The 16,481-nt window shown below is 46.7% G+C and overlaps 1 protein-coding gene across 3 annotated transcripts in view; it reads right to left on the bottom strand.

Annotated features, from left to right (window-relative positions):
• Rnf144a (ring finger protein 144A) overlaps positions 1–16,481 on the bottom strand; it is a 104,820-nt gene that overhangs the window by 72,045 nt on the left and 16,294 nt on the right. The window contains exons 1-2 of one of the 3 annotated variants that reach the window (XM_026387787.2): positions 13,939–13,986; positions 9,333–9,534 (exon numbers count right to left, since the gene is read on the bottom strand). In XM_026387787.2, coding sequence (XP_026243572.1) covers positions 9,333–9,405 — 73 coding nt within the window. In that variant the 5' untranslated portion in view covers positions 9,406–9,534; positions 13,939–13,986. Of the gene's footprint in view, positions 1–9,074; positions 9,103–9,332; positions 9,535–13,938; positions 13,987–16,481 lie in introns of those variants that run through there. The other 2 variants (XM_026387719.2, XM_026388295.2) reach the window with 2 other exon arrangements.

Here is a 16,481-nt window from a genome sequence, read left to right as displayed (position 1 = left end):
TCACTGCACCATAGAGGAGCCGGTCAGCGACTGGCCAGGTGCACTCACCCCACTTTACTGCTAATTTAGCAAAAATCAAGAACAATCAATGACAGCTGTGGGAACAAGAAAGGCCAGAATTTAAGGAAACATTTACTACTCACTGCTAAGACCATGTGAACTGGAACCGTCTGAAACCTGAGAATCATGACATTTCCTTGCAAATATGATCATGAATTCACCTTTGGCCCAGATGCTCTTGCTAAGTGTCTCATCAAGAAAAATGACACTATGGGCCAGAGATAAGTACAAGAATATGCCCAGCAGCACGCCGTGTGACAGCCCAACTGAAGACGGCCAAAGCCCCCGCCCACAGGAGAAGGCAGGATGGTTCTATAAAGCGGAAATGAACAGATACAAGGAGCGATGGAGGACACCACTGACCAGATCCACTCACAGCTCCATGTCACGGCTGATGAGTAAAAGGATGAAGAGTGACCGGAGGCAGAAGTTGGAACAGCAAGGGAAGAGGGGAGGCGATTTGGCAGCAGGTGGGACTTCAGGGCTGCGAACACTGGAGAAGGTGCACACGGGGAAGGTGTGGAGGAGGCTCCGTGTGGAAAACGAGCTCATGGACCTCCGCTGATCTTGCTTCATCACTGAAGTGAGGTTTCCTGTCATCACATCCCACTAAACACGTCTCCTGAAAGACTGCTAGTAAGAGTACTGAGCCTTGATCCCAGAAGCCTTGACACCTACGACTGACCTTATGTGTCCTCAATATTTCTAGATGATTAAACACAAAATGTGTGTATTCATACATATGTAAACATATATGCATAGAGACATGTTAGTCATTTTTTTCTGAGAAAAACAAAGACTATACACACACACACACACACATATGCAATATATATTATAGTGGTCATTTTTCACTGAGAAAGAGAAAGACAAGGAAAATGTTTGCTGAATACCCTCTGCATAGTTTTACTATGCTTTAACTGCCTAACTGAGCCTATTTAAAAAAAAAAAAAAACTAAGCTCAATTACTTAAGTGAGTAATTAACAGGTAAACTTGTGAAACTCAAATACCAAGTTTAAGACGAAGAGCAAAGAAAGACTGTGAATGGATTCAGAAAACACAGAGTTGATTTGTCATCAGGGGATTTAGAGAAAGCATGGCTGGTGTGGGCAAATCAGGTTTCTAGAACGGTGGTCCTGGTCAGTCCCCCAGCACCTCCCTGGCCAGAGATACCACTTGGTGCTAAAGAGGCCCAGACTCATCTCCAGTTTTCCTTTGATACAGAGGCCATCCTCCAATTTCTGTCCCACTGAAGGCCTTTCCCAGGCCACCGGCTGTCAATTTATTCTCTATTTACTGGAAGTTTCTTAATTTCCTTAGGTCGGGGCAGGGGGGAAGCAAAGTACTCCCTAGATCTAAATCCACAAAGGTTTGGCTACTGGATTCCAGCAGATACCAAATCCCTCTGTAATATGGCATAGTATTTACACAGAATCTACAGAATCTCCCCAAATACACTTAATTGGAGTATTTGTTTTGCTTTTTTGGTTTTGCTCCCTTTGGTACCAGGGACTGAACTCGGAGGCACTCAACCACTGAGCCACATTCCTAGATTTTTTTTAAATTTTAATTTGAGAAAGGGTCTTGCTAAGTTGCTGAGGGGCTCACTAAATTGCTGAGGCTTGCCTTGAACTTATGATCCTCCTGCCTCAAATCACTCGCATTACAGGCATGCACCACAGCAAAAGCTTCCCACAATATCTTTTAAACCATCTCTAGATTATTTACAATACCCACGATAAGGTAAATGACAAATAATTGCTAGATTATGTTATTTTTAGAAATAATGACAATAAAATATCTGTACACTTTCAATACAGACACAATTTGTTTTTCAAGTACCTTCAGTCTGTAGTTGTTCAAATCTGTGGATGCTGAACAGGGAGGGATGTGTTGTGAAATGCCACCCCAGGGTAATCCCTCCTCAAAGGTGCTGAAATAGGATATTTCCCCTTCCTGAAAGAAGTAGTATAGGATACCTTCTGCTTCTAGTTCATCAACACCTTCCTTTCCTACTCACACAGTGAAGAAAGTTCACCACAGAGGCTGTTGGTTCTGATTTTTCAAAACCTCAATTGGCACTTAATTTTATTTCTGTTTGACTTCAGCCTGCACTACCACATTCCATCTGAATTGACCCCAAAGGACCCAGCACAGAATTCCACAGCACTGTGTGCTCATCTTGTGTGGCCTACACGTCCAGGGATGGACACCCCAGCATCCCAGAGCCCCAGAGCCTTCCTTCCACGCCCACCAACCTCATTCACTACTGGACTTCACAGCAGTGTTCCTAAGCTCTGCAAAGCTGTTAATCTGAGCTCAATACCTGTATCTAGCAGGGCACAGTTCTGCTGGGGCTCAAGAGCTCTTTGAGCCACACCAAACACCAGCTGATACCATAGGGTGCCCTCACCAAAATGCCAACATCCATAAATGACCCTGCTTTACTCCCAACACCCATGTCCATCTGAACCTTGAAAGGTCTTGCAAGCCTAAATCATTTTCATTCTAAATCAAGATACTTTCCCAGATTTTCTAATGCTCCCCGCTTTCCTGGTGCTAAGAGTGCCCTGTGAAACACGTATCGGGCACAATGATCACACGCTGTTTGGAAGCTGGGCATCCTGGCCAGATCCACCTCCACTTCAGCATCGTGAGCAAGCCTACCTCAGTCTCAGTTTGCTCGATGGGGAGATGGGAAGCTCTATAGCTCACAGGGTGCTGTTTACACTGATAAAATAACATATGGAAGTTCACTTACACCTTCAAGGAGAGAAAAAAATGGTAGCTATTAGCCACAGCCATTAGTTGTTTCATGTCACCCTAGGCCTTTGTACAGGGTCCAAATCTGCATGGCTCCAGAAGCCTGAGAGTAAAATCAAACTCCTTTGAGGCTGACCCTTCTCTCAGTGCTCTGATGATTCTTAATCTGATTCCCCAAATTCCTACAGCCCTCCATCACATGCAGAGTACCCTCCCTTCAGAGACCATACAGACCATCTGACACCCAGCCCTCCTTGCAGCTGTGAACAACAACGCCCCTGGCCTCTTCCTCGCATCCTCTGTGGTCTTGAGGTTTAGCACCAGGCATGCACACACTGACCTCCTCCCCACTCCCTCAGGACCCAGGTGGGGCTGCAGGTGATCATTTGAACATGTCTTCCAAAAGTCCAGGTGCTGGAAACTTAATCCCCAAATTGGAGTGTTGATGGCATTTGGAGTTGGGCCCTCTGGGAGGTAATTAGGATGAGGTCATGAGAGTGGGGTCCCCATGACGGCATCCGTACCTTTAGAAGAGGAAAGTTAGCACTCTGGCTCTATCTTGCCATGTGATACCTTCCATCATGTGAAGCCAGGAGGCTGAGCAGATGATAACATCAATCCTTGCAATTCCCAGCCCCTAGCACTGTGAGCTCAATAAAATTCTAGTCTTTATAAATGGCCCAGTCTCAGGTAGGTAGTTATAGCAACAGAAAAAAAAATGGTAAACCTTAGCCCATAATTAATGTTTAGTGACAGATATCTGTTTTACACCTCATTGAAACCTTCCCTACTCGTCAACTCATCAGATCCTCCCCAGTGACTTTTGCCATTCCCACATCACACTGAAGAAATTCAGGCTCTTCAAGATAAGCGGGTCCCCAGGGTCATCTGGCAGGAAGGGACAGGGCTGGGACCTGCACCTTCTGTGGCTCTCAACATCCCTCTCTCCCACCACCTCACAGAGCCCCTCATTTACTCTAGGTGACTTGGAGCAGAGGTTTCTTGGGGTTTTTATGTTTGGTTGGCTTGAGTACAGCTTGAAATAGTTTTTTAAACTACACAGACCATTTTACATTGGCTAAGAATTTAGAGCACGAGCAAGGCCCTCAGTGTGACCCCTACATGCCACTAACAAGCAAATAATCAAAAATATCAAAAAAAAAAGTTCTAAGAATTTCAAATAGTTAAAACAAGATGTAACTTATGGCATAATTGGAAATACCACCTTTAAAAAAAAAGTTCATTAAAGCTAAAAAATCTTTCATTTCCTTCATGTCAATTACTTTTAAAATATGTATGAACTTCTCTGACAGAGATTTTATGACATCACCTTATCTCTTGGAAACTATATTACCATTCTTATTCTCTCAACATAATTTTTCAACCTCATAATATCATCTGATTGATTGTCTACATTTATTATTGAAAGTATTTTATGTATTTAAAAAAAGAAAAGTATTTTATTAATTTTAAAAGTTTGTTACTATAAGGTGTTATATATAAAATTAATGTTTGTAATTACTATGTTACGTAACTGATCAAAATAGCATATAGATGAAATGAATATAATATACTTGTTAGGTCTAAAAAGCAAACATTTATTAAAAAACAGAATGATTTGGATTTTTTCTCTTAATGTTTATATACCCATAGATAAATATCACTTGCATTTATAATAAGACCCAACTGAAGATCAACTTTGTCCCAATTTTTCATTGTTAGAGATAAAATAAATTTCCCCTTTGTTCACATAAGTACATAAATGGGAACAGATGATGGAATTAAAAGTGAAACTCAAGGCTTTGAACTTCTTCCCCATGGACGCCCCAAATCACAGAGTGACCAAACAATGACCGATTGGGGTGGCCATCTGACAACTTGACCAGCAGATCTTCCCACAAAAGAAAACCTCAGAAACCACCAGATCTGTAGGAGAATATACTCCAAGACATGACTCACTCAGGTCCTGAATTCTGGGAAGGACATTCAAAGACTGTAGAAGACTCACTCAGACCCACTCCTCCTTCCCGGAGAAGCACCAAATCTTAACATGATTTTAGTATAAAAATGTGCCATTTCACATTTGCCAGTATTATTTGCATATTTAGATCTTTCCAGTCATCTAAAGGGCAAAGGGGGCTCCCAAGGTCACACCAACTGGCCAATCAGAGTTACCATCTACCAGAGGGGATTTCCCCTTGAATTTAAGCTCAAGTAAATGTTTTTATATTTATTATATTTTATGAATACTTATACATATTATATATATATATATATATATATATATATATATATATAGAGAGAGAGAGAGAGAGAGAGAGAGAGAGAGAGAGAGAGAGACTTTTTAAAACATTAGAAGATACATTAAGGAACACAACGGATACAACAGACTATTATAACCATTAGAGTCAGGATTAAAGTGAGATTGGTAACTGAGTTGTGTTACCCATTTTATAACAAACTACTCAGGGCAAAACACTGATGAGTTTCCTATTAATATGTGACAAAGCCATGTTCAATGGAACTAAAATCAGGAGTTACTTACGAAGTTCTTAGTATGAGAGAAGGCTGTTCAACAGTCTTTGGTAAATGTATATGCAAATGTTCACAAAGCTCTGTTAGTCTTTGGAGAATAACATCTTTTAAACGCGTTTCTAAATTGGGGGGACACAGTCTTTCAAAGCATGTGACCCAGATGTTCTTCGGGGTCTCTGTGCTGCCATCAGACTGCTTTTCTTCATGCTAGATGCCCGGCAGCACCCCATGCACCTGTGCGAAGCACACTGTTTTAATTCCCTCGTTCATCTTCACATATTTTCGTGGCTCTCCACCGCCCACCCTTCTCCTGAGGTTGCAGAAGCTCACTTGGGTTCCAGCCCCATTGTAGCCCAGCACTGCGTCTGAGCTCTCCGGCTCTGCTCCTCTGCTCCCCCTCACAGGCTCGGGGTCTTGGCTGTGAGGGGCAGAAGCCAGGCCTCGCTGCCTTAGACGTGCTCTGGCCTTGGCTCAGGCCTGTGGAGCTGCAGTTCACTTCCTGAGCCTGCTCACATAACTCTGAGAGACTCCTGTCTCCACAGAAAGAAGCTGCCTGGGTCTCCTCCCACATCCAGCGGCAGGTAGCCCTGCATGTGGTGGGGACTTGCTAACTCCACATCTACCCTTGATCCTGAAGAAGACCTCTTCATGTAGGTTGGAGGGCCGGGCACCTCCTGTCCACTCTGCAGGTGCCCACCCTCCACTGTGTGTAGGCACCAAGGAGACTCAGTCAGCAGGACCCAGCAATGAGCGTCCATCCAAAAGGCCCTGAGCGCTCAAAAATGGAAATAAACAAAAAAAGTACCGAGTTCCCTGTGCAAAATGTGGTTGTTACTATTTATCATAATGCTGTCCATCACATCTCCGAACAGCATCTCCAACCACTCCTTTTCTAAAAATATCATTCATTTCTCCTTGTCGGTGGCTCAACACCCATGGAGAACTGGAAGGGTACTGTGTTGATATTTGCATTTCTAGCTGGGGCTTTCAAGTGACCTTTGCCCTACGGGCCAACAGCCCAGAACAGAGCGGTGATGAGCACAGAGCAGCTGCACTTCTCCAGATCCTGGCTGTTCCCCAGGACCAGCGATGGTCAAGGCCAAACCAAAGTCTCTCAGCCAAAGATTTCCTTTTTTAACCAATGATATTCTGCACTTGAAATATAAAAACATAATAAAAATAAAATAAAATTTATCTTTCTGATTCCGATACTTGAATCACCTAAGTAAGAAGTCTGGTGTTTACCATGATGAAATATGTTTCATTTCAAGCCTAAACATTTAAAAATTTCTTTGTTTGTGCTAGGATGTCATATTCTGGTATTTTGGCCTCTGACTACGTCTTTTGTGAATATGAAGCTATTTCACAATTCTTACAATTTGAGGCAGATCCCAAAAAGGAGGGTCCTGGGAAGTGGGTGTGGGCAGACGCAGGAAGGAACGGGAGCTTCACTTGGCCTCGGGGCTCTTTCCCACGGTGCCCACACTTGCCCTCAGACCTGGGAGAGTCTAGGGACCCCCGGACCAGCAAGGACCTTGCAGACAAGGACACAATAGTCCCACAGCGTTCACGTTTGGGATTCAAAAGACACAAGGCTGTGCTGTACTCATCCTCCATGGAGACAGCCCCCTCCCCAGGGCAAGGTCCTGGCCACAGCGACTCGGCACCGAGAGGGGCAGCGACAGGCAGCCGGGTACTCCCTGTTCACCAACTGGGCAAACTGGTCAGGTAGGTACGTGAGTGGCCGCCCGAAGACCTCCCAAGTGGACACAATGAAAACACGCCAGGCGGGGGACTCAGGTGCCGGGCCAGGGGAAGGAACAACAGAACCGTCACCTCCCACAAACGCACTGTCTCCCAATTCCACACCCCGCGTCCAAGGCCTCAGCCCAGCCACCCCCGTGCCTCAGCCCCTGGCCCTTGACTGTCCTCCTGCATCGCCAGCCATCTAGCCCAACGCGCTGGCTCCTCGCTGCCCCTGCTCCGTCCCCACTGTGAGGAGTGTCCTCTCTCGCCTGCACACTGAAAGCCAGCCTCACTCTGCTTGGCCAAAGGATCAACCACGTTCTGACGTAGGGTGAGCCTTTACCTCCCCAGCTGGGCTGTCAGGGGAGGACACAATCCCCTGCACGGGGACCTTCAATCTGTAGCCACAAGCTCTGGTGTGCGCCCTGCCTCTTGTTGGCAAACTCAGTGGCCCTCGGTGACTACCTACTTCACAAAGAACAGATGGGCAACCATAAGAGGACCTTCCCCTCCAAGTGACAACCACATATCCTCCATTGGGTCCCTTCCTAGAGTCACCCCGTGCCTCTCCTGAAGTCAGTCACTCACCTCCCACAAGCCGACTTCCCTCCTGTGCAAGGAGGCTTCGTCAGGCTCTATCCTACACTGAGACGTCACTCAACCACTCCAGCACCAGGCTGAGAACTCCCAACTACTCATTCTCCCGACTAGTTCTCACCACCAATTCCACCCCAAATTGTGCTCCTTCCTGCCCTGCTTGGCAACCAAAGCTCAGCACCTGTCCACCTTCTTGCTCCAACTCCTCCCGGTGGCGCTGCCTTCCAATGAGGCTTGTGCAGCCACAGCCACCAGACAAAAATATCCAAGCCAAAACCACCAGTGACCCAGATAGCAGGATCCCATGTCACTGGTCCCCACCCCTCTTGGGCCATGAGCACCTGGACACAGCTCCCTCACGCCCTCCATCTGGAAATGATTCCAAGTGACCTCCAAGAAGCCACACTCTGGCGTCCCTACCTCTGTGGCTGGTCCCTCAGTCTCCACTGGCTTGGCCCCCCTTCTGCTCCCCCTCCTGAACTCCTCCATCCCTCGGGACCTTCTGATCTTATTCCTTCAAATACCAGCCACTGGCCAGACTCCCATCGCTGTCCGACGGCACAGACCACTGGCCACCCAGCACCTCCACTGCGTGTCCTGGGATCCTTTCAATCCCAATGTGTTCCAAACCCATCTCCTAGTCTCTTTTTGTCACCAGACCTTCTCTGGCCACAGCCCTTCCCTTCTCAGGAGGTTCCAACTCCGGAAACTCACTGGAGCTCAACCTCTTGGCATCACCATTATTCCTCTTTTTCTCACACCCACACCCACTCAATCGGGCCATCTTAAGGGATCTGTCTTCAAAACATTTCCAGAAAGTGACCACTTTGCTCTACTTTCACAGTCACCAAGGAGCGTGTCTCCATCGTCCTGTCCACAGTGGATCTCCTGTGGCCTCCAAGATAGACTCTCAGATCCAACTCTTGTCCCCCACCCCTCCCGTGCAGTTCCCAGCCCAGAGGCCAGAATGAGTCTGTTAAGGTGGAATGCAGATTCCCCTCCTCCTCTGCTTAAAACCCCATGCACATTTTCCACCTTGAAACCCAGAATTCCCCTAGTGGCTACAGGACAGGACATGCCAGGTTACTGCTCTCTCTCCCACCTCAGCCCGCTCTCTGCTGGCTCCTCACCTCTCTGTGCCTGACCCAGCATCCTGTGCTCCACTCACACCTCCAGCTGCACTGTCTGCACAAGAGCAGGTACCTGTGCTGCTGTGCTCACTGCGTGCAGCACCGGGAACAGGGCGAGGCACACATGGGAGTTAAGCCACATGTTCTCCCTGAATCAATGAGCCCCTGAGACTCTGGATACATCTCTGTCCTCCTGCATCTATTTCCGGTCTGCAACATGAGATTAGCAATGTCAGTCTCACCTGCTTGTTAAGAGCAGAAAACGAGGACTCATGAAATCTTCGCAAAGCACAAATTCCACAACAGCTGAATGTATTGAGGGTGTTCCTTAAAGTTCTCTCAAGGAGACATGCTGGGAATCTGCCTGGGTACTGCTGGGCAAGAGGATGGAAAAATCCAGCCAGGCAGCCTTCACTCTCTCCCAACAATGGCTGAGACTCCTCTCAGAGGAGCAGCTGAAGGTTTCCACACCTTCATTTACTTCCCAAATTCAGAATTACCTGTGAGAAGTCCCAGGGGCGGAGCGCAGTACCTTCCTGCTAGGTCCTGGGGTCCTGCTGTGTAGATGTGCATTCAGCAGCAGGCTGCTCCCTCCTGCTGGGTGCCCACAGGAGAGGTGGGACAAGAGCGCTGGTCCTGGAGGTCCCTGCAGACCAGGAAGGGAGCCCCTGGGAGCCTCAGACCCGGCAGGGAGTGAGATACCTGGGAAGGCAGAGAAGGGCGCAGGTGGTCAGGAGCTGCGTAGCAAGGCTGGCAGGGGCAGTGGTCCCTGGCACCCACCCCTCACACCACCACGTCCAGAGGGAAGGCTGGGCATAACCACTAGACATCTTACCACTCGAGCATCTGTAAAGCACAACAGTGAAGCAGAGAAAGGACTGAGGTTTACTAAGTAAAAGACCAAATTCCACCAAGAGGTTAACAGATCAGTCCACCAACACATGCCATTCTCAGAACACAGATCACCCCAGTGTGTCCCCTCCTGTCCCCTGCTTTCCTTCTGCACCAAGCCTGTGCCAATGCTTCTCCTACAGGCAGGGTTTGACCTCAAGGGCGACCTTGGGAAAAAACCTCTAAAGTGAATAATAAACAAAAAGGGAATTAAAATGGTACAACAGAGATCATCTATTTCATAATCACACAAAAAGCAAAACAGAGGACCACAGGAACATGAAAGAGAAGAGCTATGGGAAACCAAGCAATAACTGGACTGACGTCCATCCCGCATGATCACTAGCCACATGACATGGCCGACACACTCCAGGCGAAGGAGGACAGTGGTAGAACAGGCAAAACCCAAATGCGCTTACATGAGACTCGCTTTAGAACAGCACCAAAACCAATAAGATAATTACAAACTTAACAAAAGCTGGGAATGGCGTCACATATCTGTGATCCTTACAACCCAGGAGGCAGAGACAGGATCACAAGTTCACAGGATCACAAGTTCAAGGCCAGCCCCAGCCACTTAGCAAGACTTTGTCTTGAAACAAAAAAAAAAAAAAAAGGGTCAGGTATATACTTAGTAGCAAAGCACCCCTGGGTTAAATCCCCAGTTCCAAAAAGAAAAAAAAATTAACAAAAGACACGTAAGATTTGTATAATGAAAACTACCAGAACATCACTAAAATAAATAATAAATAAAAATTAAAAAGCCCTAAATAAAGAGAAAGATGTCCCAAGTTCATAAACAAGAAATCTGAATCTAGATGCAAGCCTTATCCTTTTCATAAAGTTAACTTAAAATGATTCTAAAGCAAAATGTTGGACTTAAGCTCATAAAACTCTCAGAGGAACACATAAGAATAAATCTTCATCATGGTAGATTACCAATGACACCAAAAGCAGAAGCAACAGGGCAAAATACTGATATAAAGGCCTCCACCGAAGTTAAAAATGTTTGTGTGTCTAAGGACACCACCAAGAAGGTGAAAAGACAACCCACAATATGGGAGAAGATCTTTTCAAATTATATATCTGATAAGGGACTTATATCCAGAATACTCAAAGAATACTTCACAAAAAAAGACAACCAGAAGGATTTAAATAGACATTTCTCCCCAAAGACAATAATCAAATGGTCAAAAACACATGAAAAGATACTTAATACTCAACACGATTACTGGTGTAGGGAAATGCCAATCCAAACCTCAGTGAGATGCCACTTCATTCCCACAAGCTAGAATCAAGACAGATACGGACGAGTGCAGGCAAGGATGTGGAGAAGTCAGACCTCATAAAACACTGCGCGGGAAGTTAGGTGGAGCCACTGCTTTGAGAAAAGGTTCAGTACTTCAAGGTCATCCACAGAACTGCCACATCCAGGAACCGCACACGGAGGTATATAGCAGCCAAGGCAACAGAAGACAGCTCCACATAGAAACCTATTCATGAATGTACAAAGCAGCATCATTCACCATCGCCCAAAAGTGAAAACAACCCCCTTTCCCATCAACCGGTCAATGGGTAAAAATAAAGTGTGGTATATCCAAACATTGGATGCAGCCACAGAACAGATCGCAGCACGGATTCCCGCTGCAAGACGTATCCTGAAAATACTGGACTGACTGAAAGAAATCAGATGCAGAAGGCCACACGTTGCATGAAATAAGTTATATGAAACACCAGGACGATCCATAGGGGCAGGAGCTAAGTCACTGGTTTGCAGAAGCCTGGGGCATGGGAGAACAGGAACGAGTGCTAATGGACAAGGGGTTTCAGAGGCTACTGAACTGTTCTGGAGTTAAGTACTGGTGATGGTTACAACACTCAGAATATGTTAAAAAGCAGAAAAAAAAAGTGTATTTATAATGGTGACTTTTATGCTATGTAAATTATATCTCAACAAAATTATATTTTAAAAGAAAGAAACACATCTACTGGAATAAAATTAAAGGGCAAGGCAAGATTACATTAGAATTTCCCAAGTGTTGTTCTCAGAGTAGAGCTTTGCTCATGGGGATTGCTACGCTGGTATGTGAACTCTGCTTACTTTTAGGCTTTGCTGATCAGGAAGCAAAGAATAATGTTCATGGCCTCTACTGCCCCTCCATCCTGGCACCACCATCCCAGACTCCAGATAGAAGGAAAGCCATGAGGAATCTGCTGGACGGACTCACGCATCTTCATGGTAGTGTTCCTTCCTCGCTGCCCACTCACTAAGATAGCAACTCTGCCCCCACCCAGCCTGAGAGTGCTGATTCTTGCAGGGTGGTAGGCAGGCTGCTGAGGCTAAAGCTTCAGAGTGACCCGACTCCAGACACCTGCTGGCCCTGGGCTGAGCAGCCCTCTCACCTCCTTACCGCCCTGCCTGCTCTGCCCTGACAGCATTAAGACATCTATTGCACCACTAAGCTATGTGTGTATTTTCTGCCTCACTTGGCAATAAATTCTCACCTTCAGACAAAGACAAAATACATCCCCTCTGCTCCACCTTTCTGCCATTTTCTCCCAGGTAAAGAGTCTGTAAATAGAATGATCACCTCCAGCAGGAAGGAGAGCTCTCTGCTGAGCTGGGGCACCCGTAGTCAGAGCCCTTTGAGCTGCATCAAGAAAAGCTTTATGAAAGGGAGAGCGTCCACAGAGCCCCCTGCCAGGAGGGTGCTGGGAGCTCTGTGTACTCCCTGGGCTGTCGGCAGGTGGCAAAGCCCCTGTTCCCACCTTCCCCAGCCTACTGCCACAGGCTGGCTCCCATCTGCACTGCCTGGGCACCAGCAGGCACAGCTCTAAAGGGCAGCAGCACTCTGCCTGGCCACTGACCTGCGTCTTCTTAATGTACAGCCTCCCGCCATGGGCACCCTCCTGGGAACCAAGAACTAATCCCCTAGATCTTCAGTGATAAAGCAGCCAGGACCCAGAGTCCGCAGTCCCTCTCCCTGGATTTCCGAGCAAGCCCTGAAGTCGTCCATGCCTGCTTCTGCAGAACAATGCATGTGGGGACTATCCTCCATTCCCCAACCTGCTCCTGCACCCCCACGACTCACGGAGATGCTGGAGGAGGATGCGGAGTGGAATGAGCCCCTACTCCCGAGTTCAGACCACACAGCAGCCCTTATGCCCACATGAGACCCTTCAAGATACTTAAAAACAAAAACAAAAAACCTACTGTTTGGCCAGGCGTGGTGGCACATGCCTATAATCCCAGGGGCTGGGGAGTCTAAGGCAGGAGGAGCATAAGTTCAAAGCCAGACTCAGTAATTTAGTGAGGACCTAAGGAACTTAGTGAGATATTGTCTCAAAATAAAAAGTAAAAAGGACTGGGGATGTGGTCAAGCACCCTGAGTTCAATCCCTGGTACAAAAAACTGAAAAGGAAAAACAAAAAGAACCCTGCTGTCTACCCACTGAAGCACATACAAGGAGAGGCCCCCGCTTCCTAACAATGGATGACGCCAGTAAATCCTTCACATGAACATGGACACTGCTTCAAATTAGGGACAAAAGACTCAAAGGTTTAAAATAACCCGAGAAAGCCAATCTGATGCAAAAACATGTAAAAGACTATAAAAGGGTCCTGTTAGTAACTTACTTGTAAGATTCCTCCTTGTTAAATACACACAGGAAGTAAGAACAGGTGAAATCACTAAAATAACCAGCATATGAGAAAAAATATAGAGAAAAGAGGAGAGACAACCACTGGAACCACTGTAGTCTCAGTTTACACAAGCACACACAGTCACACACAGGCACACACACGCGTACACACACACACACACACACACACACACACATGCCTTATCTTAGAGATAAAAGGAGAAACAATCAAATAAACCCAGGAGAAGGAGAAGGTACTCTTTTCTTAGGTTGCTCTTCACGGCCTCTGATATTTTAAGTGAGACCCGAGTGGAAGGAGGAAGCTGGACAGGAGAACACACGGGGACACCTCGGCCAGCAGAGGGGCAGGCAGGACCTCCTGGAGCAGTGGGAGAGGGCGAGAGGAGAAGAGCCAGGTGGGTTTTGAAGGCAGTTGCAGAAGCGATTGACTTTAGGCAGGTAGAAAGGGGAGGGCATGACGGTGCTCCAACTCTCGGCCTTCAGCTACTGTGTGAACTGAGCTGTCAGAGGCTGGGGTAGCCCTCATGCCCACGGTACCCAAATGGGAACTAACCAGTGGCACGCATGGGCTCCTGAGGCTCATCTTGCTGCAGACCGAGAAGCCCCCAGGGTCCATGCTGTTACGTTCAGGAGACCTCATGAGCTCCTGGGCATAGTGTCACATGGAAAGGACAGCAGGGCCTGAGGAGGAAGCCTCGGGACCTCCAAGGCCAAGACACAGGTGCAGCACAGGGCCTGCTCAGAGGTCACAGGAAAGGAATCAACCTGCAGAGTGACCTTCCCAGAACTTAAGGGGACACGGCAGGCTGCTGAGCCTGGGTGAGGGAGCCCGGGAGGCTCTGGTCACACACGGCAGGTGCCTGGGCAGCAGGAGCGAGGCTTTCTCTCCAGCTACATTTATCTGCTAGCCTGCAGGAAGCTGGGCTTAGCCAAAGCTGGGGTTTTGCCAGGTGATGATGAAAGTAGGGAACAGAACAACATTCCAGAAAGAAGAGTAAGAACAGAAGGTGGCAGGGAACACTGAAAGGGAAGAGCGGCCAGCGGTATGTTTAGAGGGTGAGAGTGTTTTTAAAGGTCAGGTCAAAGGAAGTCAGCTGCACTGAGAGGTGGGGGTCAGAGACTAGGACATGATGCCCTGATGTCAGAATCCTGGCTCTATCACAAGAACGGGCTGGACAGGGAGATACAGAGGGAGAAAAAGAGGGTCTCAGTGTTAAGAGGACCTGCTATGGGGATGCAGACATGGCTAAAGTAGGAGCAGCAAAAAAAAGTAGTGGTTCAGCCGAGAAAGTCCTCAGCTAACATGAAGGAGGGCCTGGAAGGCATGGAGAAGACCCAGACGAGGAGGAGGAGGAAGAGGGGAGATCTGATGGCTAGTGCAGAGCCTTTGCAAGAGAAAACCTGGAGAGCTACTTAAATGTCCACCAATATGTAGCACTGTCCATCTAGTGAAGAACAAGCTGGTCCTGCAAGCATTGGCGTGTGAAGATGTTTGAGACACACACAAAATAAAAAGTGTAGAACACAACAATTTACATAGTATGGCGGCATTCATGAGCATAATAAAACACACGATGTCTCTAGAAGAAGGCAAAGGGAGAAAACCTATTGATGATCGCTACATGGGACCACAGGGAATTGTACTTACTTTCACTTTATTACTTTTTGAACTTTTTTCTGACTTTTTGCATTCGCAACTTGAAATTTTCAGAGACTGAAATGTTTGGCATAGCTTACTTTACCCATAAGTTTCCACACACTGAGAAGAATAACTTCTTTTGTCTCACAATGGATCGTATATCCTAAATGCAATGTACTGCAAACTCTAAAATTAAAATCCCACCCAAAGACACCATTTCTTTGTATTCCCAGCTCTCTGAAGCAAATCTCTAGGGCTGGGTCTCTCCAAAAATCAAGAGGAATCAGGTTCGGGGAGCTCCTCCTTTTCTTCCCTCACAGGCTTGGCTTCTCCTGGTGAATGGACACTTCGGACTGTGCTCACCTGTGACACTCCGCTCACAAGGTGGCACTCACAATTCCTGACACATTATATACCAGAAACTGACAGCGCTCTCTCTACTTCAACCCCCAAGCCTATGACTTGTTCAGTGGCCACTGAGCTTCCAATTTAATATTTCAAAACAAAAACAAATAAACAGTGTAGTTCTCTGCAGTTAAGCTCGGCAGCCACCCTAAGTGGAGGTTCCCATGCATGATCTGTTGGACTGCGGTATGAATGGCGGTCTTGTCCGGCTTCAATAAAGCGCCTCTCTGTGGACAGGCATCGTGTTCCAATGGGGCTGCACCCTGGGAAACCCAGGGCCTCACAGTCCCCCTTCAGAGCCGCCTCGAGGAGAGTCATTTGTCATTTGCCTTCTCTGGGGGAAAATAAAGTACTCTTCAGCAAGGAAGGGATTTGCCGAGTTACAACTATGGAGCACACTCATTGGCTCACTGGCTATCAATTAATTAAATGGGTTTTTTTTTTAAAACTTCTCTGTTGTGATAAAAGGCACTTGGCTAATTCTAGCCATCATTCCTAATTCTAAGAAATTACTCATAAAAATGAAGCTAATTCTTAGGCTTGAAACTGCTCACAAAGAACCAGTTGATTTACCCGACTGGATACTGAATTAGGCACAAAATAAGAAGCTTGTTTTAGTAGAGGCTTTACCCCAGAGAAAAACCAGTTTATTTAGAATGGTGAGTGAAAACACACACTAACTATACAGAACTCAGAAAGCAGCTCCCTTGACTGACTTTGAAAAGGAATAAGGTAGATTTGTATGTGCTGTTCAGGGTGGGGGTGGGGGTCCAAATAGCAATGCACAGTATTTTCTATCTAAAGATGGTGTGTGGCAGGAGGTAGAGGTGGGGGATCTGACACTGGGAGAACCCGTACCTAAGCCACCATCAGCAGTAACACACGCCTCCGGTTCAGAAGACTGAAGGCCAGGGCAGGAGGAAGATCGCCTTGCACCATAAGATTTTGTACTGTTACATATTTAATGTATTATATGTATTTTTAAATCAAAGTTAAATCCACTGAGCATAAAATTAACTGTTTTAATTTAAGTCAGTGCATTTAGCGCATTC

This window comes from Urocitellus parryii, chromosome 12, assembly GCF_045843805.1.
Source record: "Urocitellus parryii isolate mUroPar1 chromosome 12, mUroPar1.hap1, whole genome shotgun sequence".
Lineage (NCBI taxonomy): Eukaryota > Metazoa > Chordata > Mammalia > Rodentia > Sciuridae > Urocitellus > Urocitellus parryii.
This window is presented reverse-complemented; position numbering and strand designations above follow the sequence as displayed.